The sequence below is a fragment of the Heterocephalus glaber genome, unplaced genomic scaffold (genome assembly GCF_053883595.1).
Source record: "Heterocephalus glaber isolate CG9 unplaced genomic scaffold, H.glaber_assembly_v1.0 deba00001452, whole genome shotgun sequence".
Classification (NCBI taxonomy): domain Eukaryota; kingdom Metazoa; phylum Chordata; class Mammalia; order Rodentia; family Bathyergidae; genus Heterocephalus; species Heterocephalus glaber.
The window spans coordinates 13629175-13647793 of NW_028258302.1; the positions used below are offsets into that span (position 1 = coordinate 13629175).

General features: G+C 37.1%; 1 protein-coding gene across 25 annotated transcripts in view; it reads right to left on the bottom strand.

The window, feature by feature from the left end:
• Nucleotides 1–18619, bottom strand: part of Epb41 (erythrocyte membrane protein band 4.1) — a 189661-nt gene that overhangs the window by 79070 nt on the left and 91972 nt on the right. For all 25 annotated transcript variants that reach the window (XM_087215023.1, XM_021263220.2, XM_087215028.1 and 22 more), the window contains 4 exons: nucleotides 17570–17674; nucleotides 6630–6672; nucleotides 4313–4388; nucleotides 2064–2282 (listed from right to left, as the gene is read on the bottom strand). In XM_087215023.1, coding sequence (XP_087071149.1) covers nucleotides 2064–2282; nucleotides 4313–4388; nucleotides 6630–6672; nucleotides 17570–17674 — 443 coding nt within the window. The remainder of the gene's footprint in view (nucleotides 1–2063; nucleotides 2283–4312; nucleotides 4389–6629; nucleotides 6673–17569; nucleotides 17675–18619) is intronic.

Here is an 18619-nt window from a genome sequence, read left to right on the forward strand (position 1 = left end):
TGTTGTCTCTTTTACTCCGAGTTTGTCTCACAGGCGAGTTCACTTGTGGATCCGATTCACATCCACATTGGGCGCCAAATGCAGGGAACAGGGAAAGGGGATGTTACCAGAACCTCTGCAGTTAAGTCCTAGTCTCCTGTGAGCCACGGCAGTACATGGCAAATTACAGGAAAGGTAGAAAAATGAGACTGAGAAGAAGCTGAGCTTTGGGTCTGATCAGTGCTGCTCTGGGCAGCAAAGACCTATTTTAATTCTTTTCAATATGTGTTTCTGTATGTATATATGTGTATAGGTTTTTAGAATCATAACAGAATATAAAGTATTAAAAATGTATTCAAGGGCCAGGGATGTAGCTCGGTGGCACAGTGCCTGCCTGGCAAGTGTGAGGACCTAAATTCAATTCCCACCCCTCAAAAAGTATTCAAAGACAATGTAACATCTTCAAGTTACAATCATTAACAAGTTGAAAGTGGTGTGTTTAGTGGTTTCTGACTTCAGTTCATTGGAATGTATACGCCCAAACCTGGAAAGCAAACTTTCACAGTTCTCTTTAGAAGTGGTATGACCTGGGCTATAGTGCCTCTTCACAATAACCCACCCTACACTGTAGGGTTTATATATATATTTTTTTTTTTTCCCCTTTTTACTCAGCCCAGACTCACTCTTCAGAGCTTGTTCATCCTCTACCCTTCTGTTCTTTTCTTACCTTTAATAAATGTGAAACTTTGCCACTATTAAAAGAAGAGAAAAAGTAGTATGACCCCATGAGAGTTGAGTAACTCTCCTAAGACTACTGCTATGAAGGTTATAAACTTTACAGTTCTTTTTTTTTTTTTTTAACTTTACAGTTCTTATTATGGTTTTAATGACTGAGGTGTCTAAATCTACAGGGGCAATAAGTCACTTAAGAGCTGGGGCACCTTGATTTAAAGCTCTCTCCTTGAAGCATCCCAATCCATACAATCCTACCAGAATCACCCCAAGGAGAACAATGTGGCTCAGTGACTAAACAGAATACGTGGTAGTACAATAGCAGTGGACCAAACCTACACTTTGGATTTCTCTTTCAGCATTACGAAACTTATGCTAACATAACTCAGGACACTAACTTAAGGCCAAAATCAGACTTCCATGTTAAATGTGAAATTTAGCTGTAGTAAGTCCTCCAAATAACAGTGGATATATGGTAAGAAGAAACACAAGTTTTTATGGCATTTTAATATTTGCCAGCATTTACTGAATTTTTATAATACAAAGACATTATGATATTATATTAAGTGTTTTACACACATATCCTTTTGTAAGCAACCACCCTGTTTCTTCTGAGGTAATAACCTCATTCACACATATAAGAAGGCTGAAGTGCAGAGAGGTTTTAAGTGAATTACCTAAGGTCTTAAGGTAAGATTTCAGCGTAGCTCAGACTGATTTATAAGCCCTTGTTCTTTTCTTTTTTTTTCCCCCAGTACCAGGGATTGAACTCAGGACCTTGCACTTGCCAGGCAGGCACAGTGCCACTGAGCCACATCCCCAGCCCTTATAAGTGCTTGTTCTTGATTACTGTTATGACTTCCCCATACTGGTAGCAATTATTTTCATTTTTTTAAAAAGCAGTATAATCAATAAAGATCTTTAAAAATACCTTCAGGGGTTTTCATGGGCCCTCTAAAATCTATCTCTGTACATATATCCCAAGTTAAAAACTCTTGCTTCTAAGGATCTCAAAGCATTTACTATAGCATAAGTTTAAAACCTGAGAAAAGGTAAGGCAATGATAATAGCTGCCATTTATTTAGCATCTGGTATGTGCCAGGTCCTGTGCTAAGTGCTTTACATCTATCGTTTCATTTAGTTTTCATCCTACCATGTAATGCATATTACTCTAACGAGAAAAGTGAAGTTCAGAAGACTTCAGTGACTTGCCCATGGTCAAACAGCGCAGGGAAACGCTGATTCTTTCTAAGGCACCACGCTCCCTCTTAGGTAAATAATGAATCAATAGCAGGCCATAGGTTTAAACTTATTGCCAAAATAAATAGAATAAATCTCGGAGACATATTCACCTGTATGATTTATGCAGCTCCATGACCTTTTCTTCAAGTTCCTTGGTCTGATTTGGGGCCAGTTTAAAATCATTAACATAATCCACGCCATGGAGTTCTGGGTCATAGTCTCCCAGCTCAGACTGGATGGTGTAAGAACCTAATAATGCCAAGGTTGCAAAGGAACAGGGCAGACGTCCTGCAACGATGTCCTGCCGAAGCTGAAGACATAAATAGTATCTAAAGCCAAAAAAAGAAAGATGTTGACATGTTAGCAACAACAACAATGCAAAGAAATAAAAAGGAAGAAAAGGAAAAAGAGAGAAATGATCTTTAAAAAGAAGAAAAAAGACTAAAGCATTAATTGTTCAACAAGGTGATAGGCATATGGCTGCTCATTGTATTATTATTTCTTCTTTCTCTGTGTTTGAAATTTTCCCATTAAAAACAAAAACAAATACTGTAACTATGTTGAACTCATAGCTGGAAGGCAGTTTAGAAAGAAAAGAAGAAAAGCTGGAAAAAGTCCAAAAAAGAAGAATCTTAAACTTCTTTAAAACATAGGTAATTAGTAAAGATTTTTAGGGATGTGTTTTTTTATGCAGAGTAAGCCTAGATGAAGAAAGATGAGTAAGTAGCAACTCTAACAGACAAGTATTACCTGTGAAAAAGAAATAAACAATTTCCTCAGGGAGATATATAGCATTTCAACTTTACAAATATACTAAGTATGAGTGGACAACAAAGTAATCTTTAAAAATAGTATAAACTTTTCAAATCATCGAATAATCAGATTTTTGGTTTTGTTGGAGACACGGTTTTGCCAAGTAGCCTATCTCAGCCTCCCGAGTACTGGGATTACATGAGTTCAATACCACACCCATCAATAATCAGATTTTTTAAAAAAGTTTATTTTATTCCCTTACTCAAACTGTATGAAAACTGAGGCTTAGAGGCTATAAATTTGCCTGTAATCAGATAGTTGACAACAAAATCAGAATTAGAAAACACTTTCTTGGCAACCAACAATTCAATTTAACAAACATTTGCCAAGCACCTACTAGATATAAGGCTCCATGCAAGAGGTTATGGAATAAATACGTATAATAGTACTCTTTACAAATAGACCCTGAGAGCTTGTTTGAGGTTCTAGTAGGGGAGCACAGCTACTCGTATACCCTTGACTGAGGAAACGGTCCTCCTCTATCGGGGGTGGTCGTCCTCTTCGACCGAGCACACAGCTTTGGGAGGGACACACATGGAGCGGTGAAGGAGGAAGGGGACACCCGCCTGGCCGGCCAGATCAGCCGAATCAACCCTGGCAATCAATGGGGTGACAGATGTCGCACCCAGATCATCCTCACATCCTCTTTACAATATATTGCCCTTCCGTTTTCTTTTTTTTTTTTGGTTAATTTTTTTAGAAAACCCAATAAAAATCATTTCCTTAAAGGATTCAGTAGGTTGTTTATAAAGAATGTAGTAAGTCAAACAAGCTCAAAGAAGATTCAATTCATGAGGATCATATACCTAATCATACAGTTTAAGAGGAAGACACAGCTAGACTGGTGGCATACACCTGAAATCCCAGTACTCTGGGAGGCTAAGGTAGAAGGATTGCAACTTTGAGCCCAGCCTGGGCAATTCAGCAACTCAGTGAGACCCTGTTTCAAAAAATAAAAAGGGTCAGGGAGGTAAATCAGTGTGAAGGCCCTAGTTTCAATCCCCAGTAACGCAAAAGAAGGAGGAGGAGGAGACAGAAAGACATAATAATGACCCTGAGATTTTTAGATTTTTTGATCTCTACAAAAAGAAATAGAGGAGGAGCAGGAGGAGGAGGAGGAAGAGGAGGAAGGGGAAGAAGAGGAAGGGGAAGAAGAAGAAGATGAAGGAGGAGGAAGAGAGGAGGAGGAGGAGGAGGAGGAAGAAGAAGAAGAAGAAGAACAACAACAACAACAACTCAGGAGAGCCATTTTACCACTACATTGCCCTCTGGGAGGATGGTATGGCTTGGAGGAGCCAGGCCTACTGCTTGGCATAATATGAATGATAAGGCTAGTTTCCCTACCAGTTTCTTCTAGGCAAGTTAGATAGTTGAGACTTTTAGACTTGCTTATTTGTAAGCCTGCTTTGAAGTGACCAGAAACTTTCTGTTTTAAGGCTGATCATTTAATAGCTCATCATTTTTCTTCAATTCTGAATAGGAAATTCCCAGAGCTTATGATGATGAGAATTACTATCATATATGTAACTAATGATGAATTATTTACCTTGTTATGTCTTCGGTTAACTGTGCTGGGTCAGGTGGATAAAACTTTACATTAAATGTGAAATTCCAAGGGATGCCTATAAAAATAAAAGATTTTATGGTTATGCCTAAATTTCCTTCTACAGAAGTACCCTGAAATATTCAAAAGTTATTGTTTTCTGAAATTTTTGACATAGTCACACACTGTGATTACAAATTTCTGTTGCTGTTGTTTTAAAGAAAGTTGCTAAAATACCACTTAGGAGAGCTACAGGATCTCTCTCTGTGTCTCTCTCTTTAACCTGACTTAACAGTTCAGTTAATAAGAGATTAGAATGACTGCCAAAATAACAAGGAGGAAACCCATAGGTCAACTTGTTTATAGCATTCATTTTCAAAATGTGATCTATATACTGCTCTGGGTCCTTAGGTCATTAGATTTGAGGTCATTCAGGTGACTAGTGGATTTTCTTTTTTTGGTTTTGGCATTAATTGTGTTATCTGCCAATGTTACCTCAAATAAACAAAACACTCTTCCATCAATATGACTGAGATTGCATTATTTTAGAAATAAGGAATAATTAAAATACTGTTGGTAAGAGCTCAACCCTGAAACTCAAATAAATGTGTTATTTTTTATTTACAACAAAAATCAGAGATTATGAATAATGGTTAAATGGAGGATGTATTTAATTTTGGGGGGCTGAATGCTACCCTTCAGGATTTTTCTAGCATGACTGTTGGCTTCCCAAAGAGTAAGGCCTAATCTCAGCCAGAAATAAGAATAAGTGTATGAATTTTTGTACGAGCAAAATCCTAGAAACAACCTAAATATATTTAGCAAGAAAAGATAAGTTAAATTATAGATGTTACAAAACTAGGTAGCTATTAAAAAAAGAAGTAGCTCTATATGGAATAATCTCCAAAATACAGTATCAAGTGACAGAAAAATAAAAAAAGAACAGTATAAACAGAAAGCTATTCTGTGAGTTGGAGGTAGAAAAAAGTATGCATTACAAGTATGATTAAATATGTATAGACTATCTCTATAAGGATATATAATAAACTAGTCAGAGTTGCTGGAAAACTATGAAGGAGAACTGAAGACAGAAATTGGAAAACTTAGAGAAAACCGATACCAGTGAGATCTTATTTCACTATATACAATTGTATGCCATTTGAGGTTTGTACTGTGCACATTTACTACTTATTTATATATATTTATAAAAACTCTAAGGGGAAGGGGAAGTGGATGGGGGAAGGAAAGGGGTAGGGGAAGGAAGGGAGGAAAAAGAGAAAGAGAGAGAGAGAGAGAGACAGAGAGAGAGACAGAGACAGAGACAGACAAACCAACCTTTAAGTTTCTCTTTGGCCTAACTGAATTGTCAGCATCACTACTCTGTACTTTGTGGCCATTATCAAATAAAATACGGGTGACCTAAACACAGGCACTATGATACCATGATAGTCTACTGGACAACCTGATGGCTACTAAGCAACTAACAGGGTGGGGAGAATATACAGTGGGGCTATGCTGGACAAGGGAATGATTCACACACCAGACAGAATGGAGCAGGACTGCACAAGATTTCAATTAATACTAAAAATGGCATGCAATTCAAAACTTATGAATTGTTTATTTCTGGAATTTTCCATTTAATATTTTCAGACTACATTTGACTATGGGTAAATAAAACTAGGTCAAGTCAAACCACAGAGAAGAAAGGACTACTGCATAGAAAGGAAAACATAGAGAAAGTTAGAAGGCAGGGCTGGCGTTGTAGCTCAATGGTAGTGTATGCTTAGCATGTTTGAGGCCCTGAGGAGGAAGAAAGGGAGGGAGGGAAGGAGGAAGGGAGGGAGGGATAGATGGAGGAGGGAGAAGAGAGGGAGGAGCAAGGGAGGGAGAAGGGGAGGAGAGGGAGAGAGAGAGATGGGGGAAAGGAGAGAGACAGAGGTAGTAGGTCTGGAACTATTTTAAAAGAGTAGGATCTGGCAGCAAACTCTTCCTAGTGGGCCACTACAGTTTTGATAGCTACCATTTTGAAAACTGACTCCCATATCCTTGTTCTTTTCTACCTTGTAATACTCTCATTATTCCTATCTTCCCCAACTTTGCCTAGTTTGGTCCAGATCTGACCTGTATCTCTATAGTTTCACCTCAGCTGTGTTTTTCTATTATGGAATCTCCTCCTTCCAGGGAAAGGTTTTATCTCACTTTCAAAGCAATCTGCAATAGTAAGGATTCTAAAGTGACTGACTCACAGCCAGAAGTGGGTGGAAATCCTCTGACCTACTATAAGAAAAAAAGACCTATAAAAAGGGCTATATCTACTTACCTCGAACCTGCTTTTTTATTTCTTTGGCAGAATCCAGCCATGTCTGTAAAAAGAAGAAAAGGCATTCACACGGAGCTCCAAACATAAACAAAAGGATCACTGGCCATCTTGTAATAGTGCCTCTAGTCAACCTGCATTTCCCTTAATAGTCTTTGCATTAATTTCACAGAGAAACAGGTAACCGGAATTTGAGCTTGAATCCAAGCTCCACTATATCCTGGCTGAATAACTTTAGGATGAATGTATAAATTGTATTATTAGTAATAGGACCTGTCTCATAGAGTCAGTATAAAGATTAAATCTCTTAGTAAACAGTCAATGTGAAGTCAGCATTTTCTATTTACATTATTGGTAAAGACTAGTACTGATCTACAACCAGGATAAATTAACATCATCTAAATCTTATTTTCCCCTTCAAAAGTGACCTTTGATTTCATTCAAATTTTCTGTGTTAGCACAGCATCTGGTACATGGTTCATGCCCAGTTAATGTTTACTGAAGAAATGTTTTGTTTTCCATAACTACTCTTGCCCTTTCTAATCCCTCCCTTAATGATTTCTCATTCCACATAAGAGACTAGACACCAGGAGGGCAGGGATCCTCAATGCAGAGGGGGACCAGGCAAAACAAGGGCACTTGAAAAGTGCCCTTAACATCTTTTTGAATGTACAATACATACAGAAAAGTACACTGATTAGGAGTATAGCTAAGTGGTAGAGTGTGTCCTTAGGATGTACAAGGCCCTGGGCTTAATTCCTAACATACATACAATGCACACACACACAGGACATACAACATAAGCACACAGATCAGTAAAGTAACAAAGTGATCGTGTAAGAATTACAAGATTACCAATAACCCAGGAGTCCCATTTTTGCCTCTACCTAATCCTTTCCCTTCCCTCATCCAAAAGGCTTGAAATTGAATTCAGTGGTATTCAAAACAGAGAAGAAAGGTGTCCCTCTCTTTATCTTCTACCTACAAGAGTAAACCATAGGGTGACCATTCCATATACCCTACAAAAGGAATGGGCTTCAACACCATAATTTTACATTTAATTATATGCTACTGTACTTTTACTTATAGAAAGATAGTCACCACAACAGACAATAAGTACAAGAGGACTAGTTTCCTTCTATATTCTCCTGTAATTAACATGGCAGGTTAAAAAATATTCATTAATATCACTTAATATAAAATCATTTTACAATATAAAACTAAGCAAACACTTCATTAAGCCCTGTCAGAAAAGGAAAGACTTGGGCTGGGGATTTAGTTCGGTGGTTCTGCTCCCTGCTTCACAAGCGCAAGGATCCTAGTTCCATCCCCGGTACCAAAAAAAAAAAGAAAAGGAAAGACTTAGGTATTTTCTCCTTAGTGTCTCATTCAGACAAAAGAACTTTTAAGTGTTATAGGTTTGAAGGTAAAAGAAATTTTTCAAAAATACCAATTGATAAGTTGTGTAGAACATCTGTGAACCCTTGACTTATTCCACGAAATCCAGAATGCTTAACAAAAATCCATGTTCTGGGCCGGGGATTTACCTCAGTGGTTCTGCCACCTGCTGCGCAAGTGCAAGGACTCGAGTTCAATCCCCAGTACCAAAAAAAAAAAAAAAAAAAATCCATGTGCTTAGAGGGGATATCTCCTACCAGAGGAAGAGTACTATATTTTCCATTATTTAAGAGAATATCTCAAGGTAACCTGACGCTTCCAAGTTTCTTCCAGGGACTCCATATGCTGTTTTATGACTCTGGGGCTAAAATTCCCACCAATTTGACACCAAGAAGGCAAATCTAGATTTGTGTTAATCACATGAGAACTACCAATTCTAAGCTACCTTATAGAACAAGTTACTATTGCTTCAGTATCCACACCCTAAAGTTTTAAAAAACCTTCTGAAAATAATAAAAATTAATATGTACAAGAATAGAGATGCTTTTATGGTTGAACTAAATTATTCAATTGTATTTTATTTTATTTATTTATTTTGGTACCAAGGATCGAACTCGGGTCCTTGCACTTGCAGGGCAGGCAGCGGAACCATTGAGCTAAATCCCTGGCCCTCAATTGTATTTTATTTATAAAAATATTTATAAAATGCCTACCAAATACTTGAGGAATAATTCAATGTTTTAGGCACTGTGGGGACAAAAAGGATTTAAAAATACCACTAGGGGCTGGGGATTTAGCTCAGTGGTTCCGGTGCCTGCCTTGCAAGTGCAAGGTCCTGAGTTTGATCCCTGGTACCAAAAAAAATAAAAATAAAAAAACAAAAAACCACTGGGGGGGGTTGTTAGCTCAATGACAGAGTGCTTAGCTAGTGGTCAGGAGGCCTTGGGTTCAATTCCCAGCACACCACACAGACACAAATAATAATAAATAGCACTTGTCCTCAATGAGCTGTCATTTTAAAGTCAGAGATGAACAGTGAACAATCAATTTGTTCTGGGTATGATCATTACCACGATAAAGCATATTGTATCTTGAGAACAGAGATGTGCGCCAACATCTTAGAAGGCAATTAGGAAATATTTCTCAATCGTGTGTCTGGGGGATCAAAGTTGAATCTTGAAAGATAAAGAACAGTTAGCTAGGCAACAAAGAAAAGGAAGTAAATAGAAAGGCACAAAAGTGTAAAAGAGAAGATGATATGTTTAAGTTGCTACATGTAGGTCAGCATAGTTTGAGCTCAAAGGTAAGGAGAATAGATTAAAACTGAAGAGTAAAGAAAAAACCACGAAAGGGCCAATAAACAGAGCCACAGCTGTCGACGCTAAGACATTTGGGCTTCAAGTTCGAGGAAAGCTAGAGGCACTGAAAGATTTAAAATAAAGAAATGAAATGAATTACTGCGTGATTACAGGTAGAGAGACCAAATAAGAGCCAGTTGTTAAGATCATTAATTGTGCTCCAGAAGAGCACAATGGCTAAGGATACAGGCTTTGGAAGTCAGACATTTTTGAGTTCCAATCCTGCCTGAACCTCTCTAATAATTAATATCTATGTAACCTTCCATTGGCGATCTTTCCGATTCTCAATTTTTTTCTTATGCAAAATTGGGACAAAACTGCCTTTCTTCACAGAGTTATTTTGGATTAAATTATTTGATATATTAAAAAATACAGTCAGTATTCAATAAATGATAGTGATATTGGTAACTGAAAGGGCCTGATAAGTAATCTATGGGACAGAGAAGAAAAATAATTAAGAGCTAAAACAGTCAGGATTTGTGACTGAATAAATGGGACATAGGGGCAGTGGGGCTGGCAATGAGGGTTAGTAATGTGTAACAGTAAAAGATAATTCCTAATTTGCTGGCTTGGGCAACTGGGCAGATATAATATTATTCACTGAGACAAGAAATGTAGGAAAAGAAACAAACTTTATGAAAAAGAGAAAATTGGAAAAAAGAAATGTACACTATCAGCAGAATGAAAAAATTATACTATATTACACATTTAAGGTATTCTTGGAAATCCAAGTGGAATTATTTCAATTGATGGCTGGATGGCACTCAAAAAAGGCATCTGGATGAGAGACATCTATGTAGATGCTTTCACTATTTCATAGGTGGTAAAACCAAAAACCACAGATTTTTAAAAAATCACCTAGGAGGCATATGGCAGAGTGAAAACAAAGAAACTAAAGATATTCCCTAGGGGAATACTTCCATTTAAGGGATGGAAAGAACTACGAGTGACTAAAGTAGTAATAGGAAAACAAGGAGACACCAGTATCTCAGAATCCAAAGGAAGAGAGTTTCAAGGATAGGGGATTTTAGATCATCAATGCTGCAAAAGGACAAGAAACATGAGGATGAAAAACTGTCAGTTTTATCCTCGCAAGACCAGCTGCAGCAGAGTGATATGGGAAGGAATCAGAACTCAATGGGTCACACCAGGTGGAGATGAGTATGTGGCATAGCTGGTGCTATATTCACTGATGAGAAAGTTACCTGGCAAAACCACTTTGGAAAACTGTCTGATAATAGCTACTAAAGTAGAACATACGTGTTCAATAAAATCCAGTAATTCTGCTCCTAGGACTATATCCAAAAACAATGTGTATGGCAAGAGGTATCAAAAAATATCCTAGCAGCAATATTCATAAAAGCTCAAACTATAAACAAGCCAAATGCCCATTAATAGGAAAATGCATAAATAAAAGTGTACTATAGTCAAACAATGAACTACTATATTGCAATGAAAATGAACTAGTGCTATTTGTGACAGCATGGATGAATCTAAAAAGTATGAGCCTGAACAAAACAGAAGAACCTAAACCTAAAATAACATAATGCATGATTTCATTTATGTAAAGTGTAAGAGCAGGCAAAACTAAGGGATGGATACACATGTCAGGAAGAAGTTACTTTTGACAGGGAATAGAGAAGGGTGATAGCTGGTAGGAGTAGGAATTTTGGAGTTCTGGTAATGTTCATTTTTTTAATCTTAGGGATATTTACACAGATGTGTTTGCTTTGTAGAAATTCTTTGGAATAATACATAATTTACATACTTTCTTGTACTATATTATACTAACAGACAGCAAGGAAATAGAGATAATCTATGCAAACTGATTTCTCAAACAGAATGGGAAAACAGAAAAGAAGGTTACAGAGGGCAGAGGCAAGAGGCAAGACAAAAGTACAAAATATTGAGAGGATAAGTTAAGGAATTGTATTTTAGTAGGGTCCTTAAGCAGCCCACTAAAATTGCAATTCTAGATAATCTAATTTCTATTTGAAAAGTAGGTACCAATTCCCTTTGAAGAGAATCATATTTTATCAATCATATCTTGTGAGTTAAATATATTAACATTTTAAATAGAATTTAAGTTTGTGCATTAAAAAGAATCACATTCCTTACCTTCAGCTTTAGGAAAAACTTTCAAATAACATAGAGAGCAGTAATATCCTGATTTAGACCTTCATTTATTGATCTAAATAATTATAGGTCTCCCATTTGCTCCTTTGTTTCAAAACACCTTCTCACACACTGTTTCTTCTACTTGGAATACTCTGTCACTGTCTCTTGCCCTGGAAGATTCACGACCATCTCTTATAATTCAGATGATACCCAGGTGCCCATCTTACTGCCTACTGTTCCCCAGCCTAGGAGCTCTACAAGGAAAGAGACTACGTCCTTCATATCTCTGCCCAGAATAAGGCAACTACTGTTCAATAAATGTTTATGAAGGAATACCTAGCAAAACATAAGATTCTAAATGAAGCCTCACTAATCTATAAGTATGTTTATAAAATTCATCTGGGGCCGGGGATTTAGCTCAGTGGTTCCACCGCTTGCCTCATAAGCACAAGGATCTGAGTTCAATCCCCAGTACAAAAAAAAAAAAAAGAAAGAAAATTCATCTTAGTCTTTAAAGATGTAGTCATTACTGGCACTTGCCTTCAAAGCCGGTCATGAACTAATGAAAAACAGTCCATCCTATCAGATGATTATAAACTAAGTTCCTCACACTCTTGATTTAATATTCACTCCATTAGTGTTTGATCTTTGCCTTTGCGAGGTGAGAGACTCTTCTAGCTATGATTGATTACCTTTTCAGGTTAATTTCCTAAAAGTAGGATAATTTACTCAGACAAAAAATGGAAGGAGAAAGAAGACCAAATACTACTAAATTGAATGTAGACTTAATTTTAAAATCTCATTATTTACCACCAAGATCTTTTTTGCTTAGGGAATTTAGAGGGAGGGAAAATTAATGTCAGTGACTTCTCCCCACTCACAGGGAAAAAAAATCATTGATTCATTCATAAATAACTAATTCTATACAGAAATAAAATACAGGAAGCATCGATTTAACTAATATAACTCTGATTCACAGCAGCAATAAATCTCTCACAGAGCTATAGAAATTTGCTTCTGACTGCTTTTCTTCTCTATCAGACTCAGTTGGGCAATAGGCCTATTATCATGTAGTTAGTGAGGAAGGAATGATGCCTTATGAGGAAAAAGACAATTTAGTTAACTTTCCTCCCTGCATGAGGTGCCTGATCATCTATGAACAAAATACACAGATCCAGAAGCTCTTATAGAGAGCAGTTACATATAAAAAGGACAAATCTTTGCCAGGTGTGGTGGTGCACACCTATAAAACCAGCACTTGGGAGGGTGAGACAGGAAGACTGCCATGAGTTCAAGGCCAGCCTGGGCCACAAAGTGAGTTCAGAACCAAACTGAACTGCATAGTGAGACCTTGTCTCAAAGCAAACAAACTACAAAAAGACAGTAGAGACTGGAAATGGAAAGAGGATAAAAGATTTCTCATTATATTAAAGTTTGTATTTTTCCACAACATGAGCTAATTCTGTATGTAGGAATCAAAAGGAAGAAAGAAAAAAGGTAAACAATAAAGTAATGTAAAAATCAAGGAAAAGAAGAAAAAGCTAAAGAAGAAAATTACTTAGAAAAGGTAGCAGGCAAACAGCTGAAGGAAAAAGAAAACAGCTGAAGGAGTAAACTGACTGCGAGACAGAAGTCACTTTCTCATGTTCGCTTTCTAATCTGTAAAATGACAGGTATGAGCCCCCAGAGACTTTATAGCTCTCTATCTTCTGTTTTCAGAATGACAGAAAATTTAGACAGATGAATAACAAAGATTAGTGCCTTACAGATTTAGTAATTTCATAAATATCTATATACTTCTAGAGGATATTTTCTGAAATTTTGGCTTACTGACAGCAGATATAGGGAATGATAGTGTTTAAAAAAAAAATCATGGGAAGCCATTTTTTTGTACTGAGTTCTTATACTATAGGCCCAAACAGATCAGAACAAAACAAAATGGAGTCATTCATGCTAAATACCACATAATTAAAGTGAAATCTTAAGAAAGCAGGTGGATCTCCAAACAGACCAGTTTTTCCTGAAATCTGGAGAGTACAATCTATCTGAGTCAACTTAATAAGGAAGTCCCATGGGGCATGGTGGCACATGCCTATGGTCCCAGGACTCGGGAGGCTGAGGCAAAAGGATAGCCATGAGTTTGAGGCCAGCCTGGATGACATAGTGAGACCTTGTCTCAAACAAACAAACAAACTAAATAAATAAATAAATAAATAAATAAGGAAGTAGTCCTCTCTACTTTAACCTCTCTCAACCAAAGCAAATTTTTCCCCTTTTGTTTCATTTCCTTGTTTCTACCTTACAAAACCCACTGTTCTGCCTTTGCCCGGTGGGAGCCTTCATTCTTCACATTCTATCCTCTAAAGGATGCTCTCTACTCAAGAATTGTGAATAAAGCCAATTTGATTTTTAAATTAACCAGTTAAAGACAATTAAAAATCTAAATTTGTATAATTTGTCTTTTCCAAAAGCTAAAATGAAGCCACAAAATCTGGCTAGATATATTCAATTTCTTTATTCAGTAAAAAGTACATTATCCTTTGGTATACCCTAACTGCGAAAAGATTCTGCAGATTATTCAACCTGAAAGATGTTCCAGAATTGCAGAATGCATCTCAAGATTATGATCCACAAGTCTTTTTTTTTTTAATGCCAAGGCCTTGGTCAATTGGTAATTTCACTTTAAAATAATAATACTATCATAAGAACAACTACAATACTTAATTTTTTTTTCATTCAGAGAGTAAGGATATTTATTGCCATGATAATAAAAAGCAGTTTTGATTTTTTAAAAAGTGTGTAGTATATTCTTATTTACTGTTATTTAGTATTCTATTATATGCATATAATATAATCTGTTTATCCATTTTCCTATTGAGGTACATTATATGAATTTTTTGTAGATGTAAAGGTAGTAAGGTTGGAGGACAAACATCCAGTCAAGAACTGTTTGTTTTTTTTTTGGTACTGGGGATCGAACTCGGGTCCTTTCGCTTGTGAGGCAGGCATCGGAACCACTGAGCTAAATCCCCGGCAAGAACTGTTAGAATAGGGGCTGGGAATTTAGCTCAGTGGTTCCGCAGTTCCGCAGCCTGCCTAGCAAGCGCAAGATCCAGAGTTCAATCCCCAGTATTTACGGTATCATGCCTATCTGGGTGATGCTGGATCACCTTTGCCAAAGCATCATATTCTTGGCGATTTTTTTCATATTCATTTTGCTTGAAGAATCTGCTTTTTGCACTCAGCAATTTTTTCATGTGCTCCTGCAATGCTGCATTCTATTTCTTTGTAAATTTTTTCCTAGTTTTCCATTTCCCTGAGATTCATGTCATACATGAGCAATGTTTTGCCCATGGAGAACTCACACTGGGCCAGTGTGCTCAGCATGCATTGGTACTGGCTGTATCCCTCTTCTTGGGATCCAGAGTTGCACCACTTAATGAAACTCTTCACTAGTAGATTAATTCTGCAGTCATCTCCAGCACCGTCCTCATCAATGAGGAGACGCTTCCTTATGACTTTGTCGTCAGTCACGGCTCCCATACTACTTAATTTTTATTGAAAGCTTACTATACATCAGGTCATTCTACATGCTTTTATATAGATTATCTCATTAACATTCTCATTTACCAATAAGAAAACAGAGCTACAAGTAACTTGCCTAACTCAAAACTAGGAAGTGGCAAAGCTGTTCTCTAAAGTGTAACAATATGTCTTATTCTATCAATTCATTTATTGAATGCCTGCCACACTCGGGCAGACAAGGACATTCCTGAGGAAATCACAGTCCAGTAAAGAATATAGACATGGACACAGAACAAAGGAGGAAAATCAACCCATACTAAGATATAGAACTGTGAACTCAGAACCCTAAACAGGAGGAGGTAAATAATTCTACTAGCTTGATTCTGTCACAGGGGAGAGAGAAGAACAAAAGTCACACAAAAGATCAAGAATCAGAATGGCTCTGGCCTTTATAATAGCAACACTGGAAACTAAAAGACATGGAACAATATCTTCAAAACCTCAAGGTAAGTGATTTTAAGACTGTAATTCTATATCCAACCAATCTAACAATCAAATGTGAGGACATAATGAAGAAGACATGTTTTAGACATGTAATGTCTCAAAAGTCATTTCTCGGGAGGAGTATTCTATCAAAACACAATGAAAAGCTAGGATGAAACAAGAAATATCACAGGAAAGAGGCAAAGCAAATTCCCAGGAAGATGGTGATGGGAAATACTAGGGACAACTATGTACACAACCAAGAGAGCAACCCATGCAGACTGAAGAAGGATGACTCCAGAGATATCATTCAAGAACAACTGTCATCACTAAGATGGCCCTTTAACCTGACAATGCTATGGTAAATCTTTCTCAGACTAATTTTTGTTCAAGTTTTGCCTGGGCTATGTGTTAATGAAGTTCCTGCTTTCTCTTCCATGTCCTTTGTGACCATTAATCTTTTTGGGGTTTTTTTGTTTTGTTTTGTTTTTTGGTACCAGGGATCAAACTCAGAACCTTGACCATTAACCTTAATATGTCAACTTCATTGCATTGAGAACCACCTAGCAGATTAGTAAAGCAGGCTCCTGGGATGTGTCTGAGTGGATAACAGACACATGGCTTGGACACTATACATGGTCCCTTATTCATTCCTCTCTGACACTGTTCTCCTCTGATTCCAAGCCACCATGAACTAAGCAGCTTTGCTCTGCCATGCCCTATCACAGTGATGGTGAACCTTTTAGAGATTTCAATGATACAAACAGCCCACTGCAGCACACATGCCATAGGTTCATCATCACTCCCCTATCACCATAATAGTTCTGCCTTGGAGCCTGCCAACCATGTACTGAATCTCCTGAAACCATGAGCTACTTTCTTTCTTTAAACTATGGGTGTCAGGCATGTGTCCAGGAATGGCAAAGCTAAGGACTCTCACTTTAATCCAAAAAAACACACGGCTTTGACCTAGTTTTGAGAACTGAAAGTTGGCTATGATGAATTTGGCAGCAGAAAACAGAGTAGCCCATATTTTTTAACCATGTTCCCGTTGAGTATCCTGCAAGAATCTGGTCTATATTGCAAATTCCCAATGCATTGACTATAATGAGCCTTTCGTTTCCCAGGATTGCTTGCTCACTATTTTTCCAAAAGGTATTCTTATAAACTATCAGGAAAGCTGAAGATAGAATATGATACAGGGACATCAGCTTTTCCTTTCCAGAAATACTTTAAGAGAGACACAGGTGGGCCGGGGATTTAGCTCAGTGGTTCCGCCACCTGCCTCGAAAGTGCAAGGACCCGAGTTCGATCCCCAGTACCAAAAAAAAAAAAAAGAGGGGCACAGGCAGCTTTGTACTTTGCTTTTCAGATTTAATATCAGGCAGTTTATGCATTTTTACACTTTATACACAAATAGATAAACATAAATAAGGTAACAACATTTGCTTATTAAAAATTCATTAAGAGAACAGAAACTGCTATTAAGGAAATGACACTTGCTGACAGGACAGAGTATCATGGGCAACACAAATGATGGTAAAAAGTTTTCAATAAAACTAAAAAACTTTTACCCCAACATGGGTCCTAGTCTCTCAATTGCAAGTGGAAAGAATTTTTTCTGCTGAAAGCGTTTAGAAGAGCCAGCTTCTAGAAATTTAAACACACTTGGTTTACAAAAAATGATTTCCAGTGATATTAAGTAAGCAGGTACTCTGTGACTTTATTTATATACCAAATTGTGGGTTCTCAATTATTTTCAAATCAACCATTTTTCTTGCAATATAACAATATTCAATTTCTGGTAATCAAAACATTCTCAGTGAGTTGGTATAAAACAAGAACAGACTCTTACATGCACTGTGTCTTGGAGAGGAAGACATAAATACATTCTCTTTTTTTGGTACCAGGGATCGAACTTAGGACCTTGCGCTTGTGAGGCAGGCGGCAGCGCCACTGAGCTAAATCCTTGGCCCAACATAAATACATTCTTAACAATAACAACAAGAAAATTAAAATTTTATTTTTGTCAACTGTTTATATTGCACACAGTCTTCTTACCTTAGAGGTTGTGTTATCCCAAATGGCTAGACCAAAGTAGTCTTCTTCCAAAAGATTGAGGTGCTCACATACTCGTTTAAGCAAATCTTGTCCCTTAGCATGCTTCTGCAAAGATATATTTTTTTAGTTGAAGTTTCCTCTTACTCTTGTATCTATCACCAAATAAAAGCCTCATTTTCCAATTTCTTTTATCTTTGGTTATTAACTAATTTTCACATGATTCCAAATTCTAAGTAGAACAATGATTTATAAAATTCCTGTTCCTTGTCAGTTTACAAATGCAACACACTTACTGCACCTTAGAAAGTTACCACGCAAAGCAAAACTCTACCTTCCCTTTATCCACTATACCCTACTTCCCTCCAAAGCACCACATTTTTTATTTTTGGTGCAATATTTCCTGAAGCATGCTATGGGCCACTGTCAGTCACTATGGCCTACAGAATTACCACTGAATCAACTGTCAACACCAACGATTGATTGTAGCTGTGGAAATGATTAGACTGTCATTTTCAGAACAAATGTACCAAGAGAATAAGCTATACCTCAAGTCCCTGTAGTCTCTTTTAGAAAAATATAGAAAGGAAAATTCTAGATAGACCTCAGACACTACCTGTTGGAGCAGTCTTTCAGTAGTGTTACAAATAATTTTCTTAATATTTTGTTACCTAGAAAGTCAAACCTCTCCCAAATTTGAGTACTTCCACTCCTCTTTACAGAGAGGATATACCCTAACTTAGAGGCTGTGATTTAGGTCAAAGGTCCCATCTTCTTCTGTACTAACCAACCTAAGTAGTTTCAATTAACATTAGCTTTCTTCTGTGTAAAAGGATAAGAATATTTATACCTGTCCTACCCATCTGTAGGAATTTTTGGCAAAAAAATTAAACATGCTAATTTCTTCTGAGAAATATGTGCAAAAATGCATCAAAACAATTTTTAAAAATTTTGTATCACAGTGCTGAGAATCAAATCCAGGGGCCTGAGCATACAAAGCAAGTGCTTTACCACTGAGCTATATCCCAACTCTGGAAATCTTTTTAGCTCACA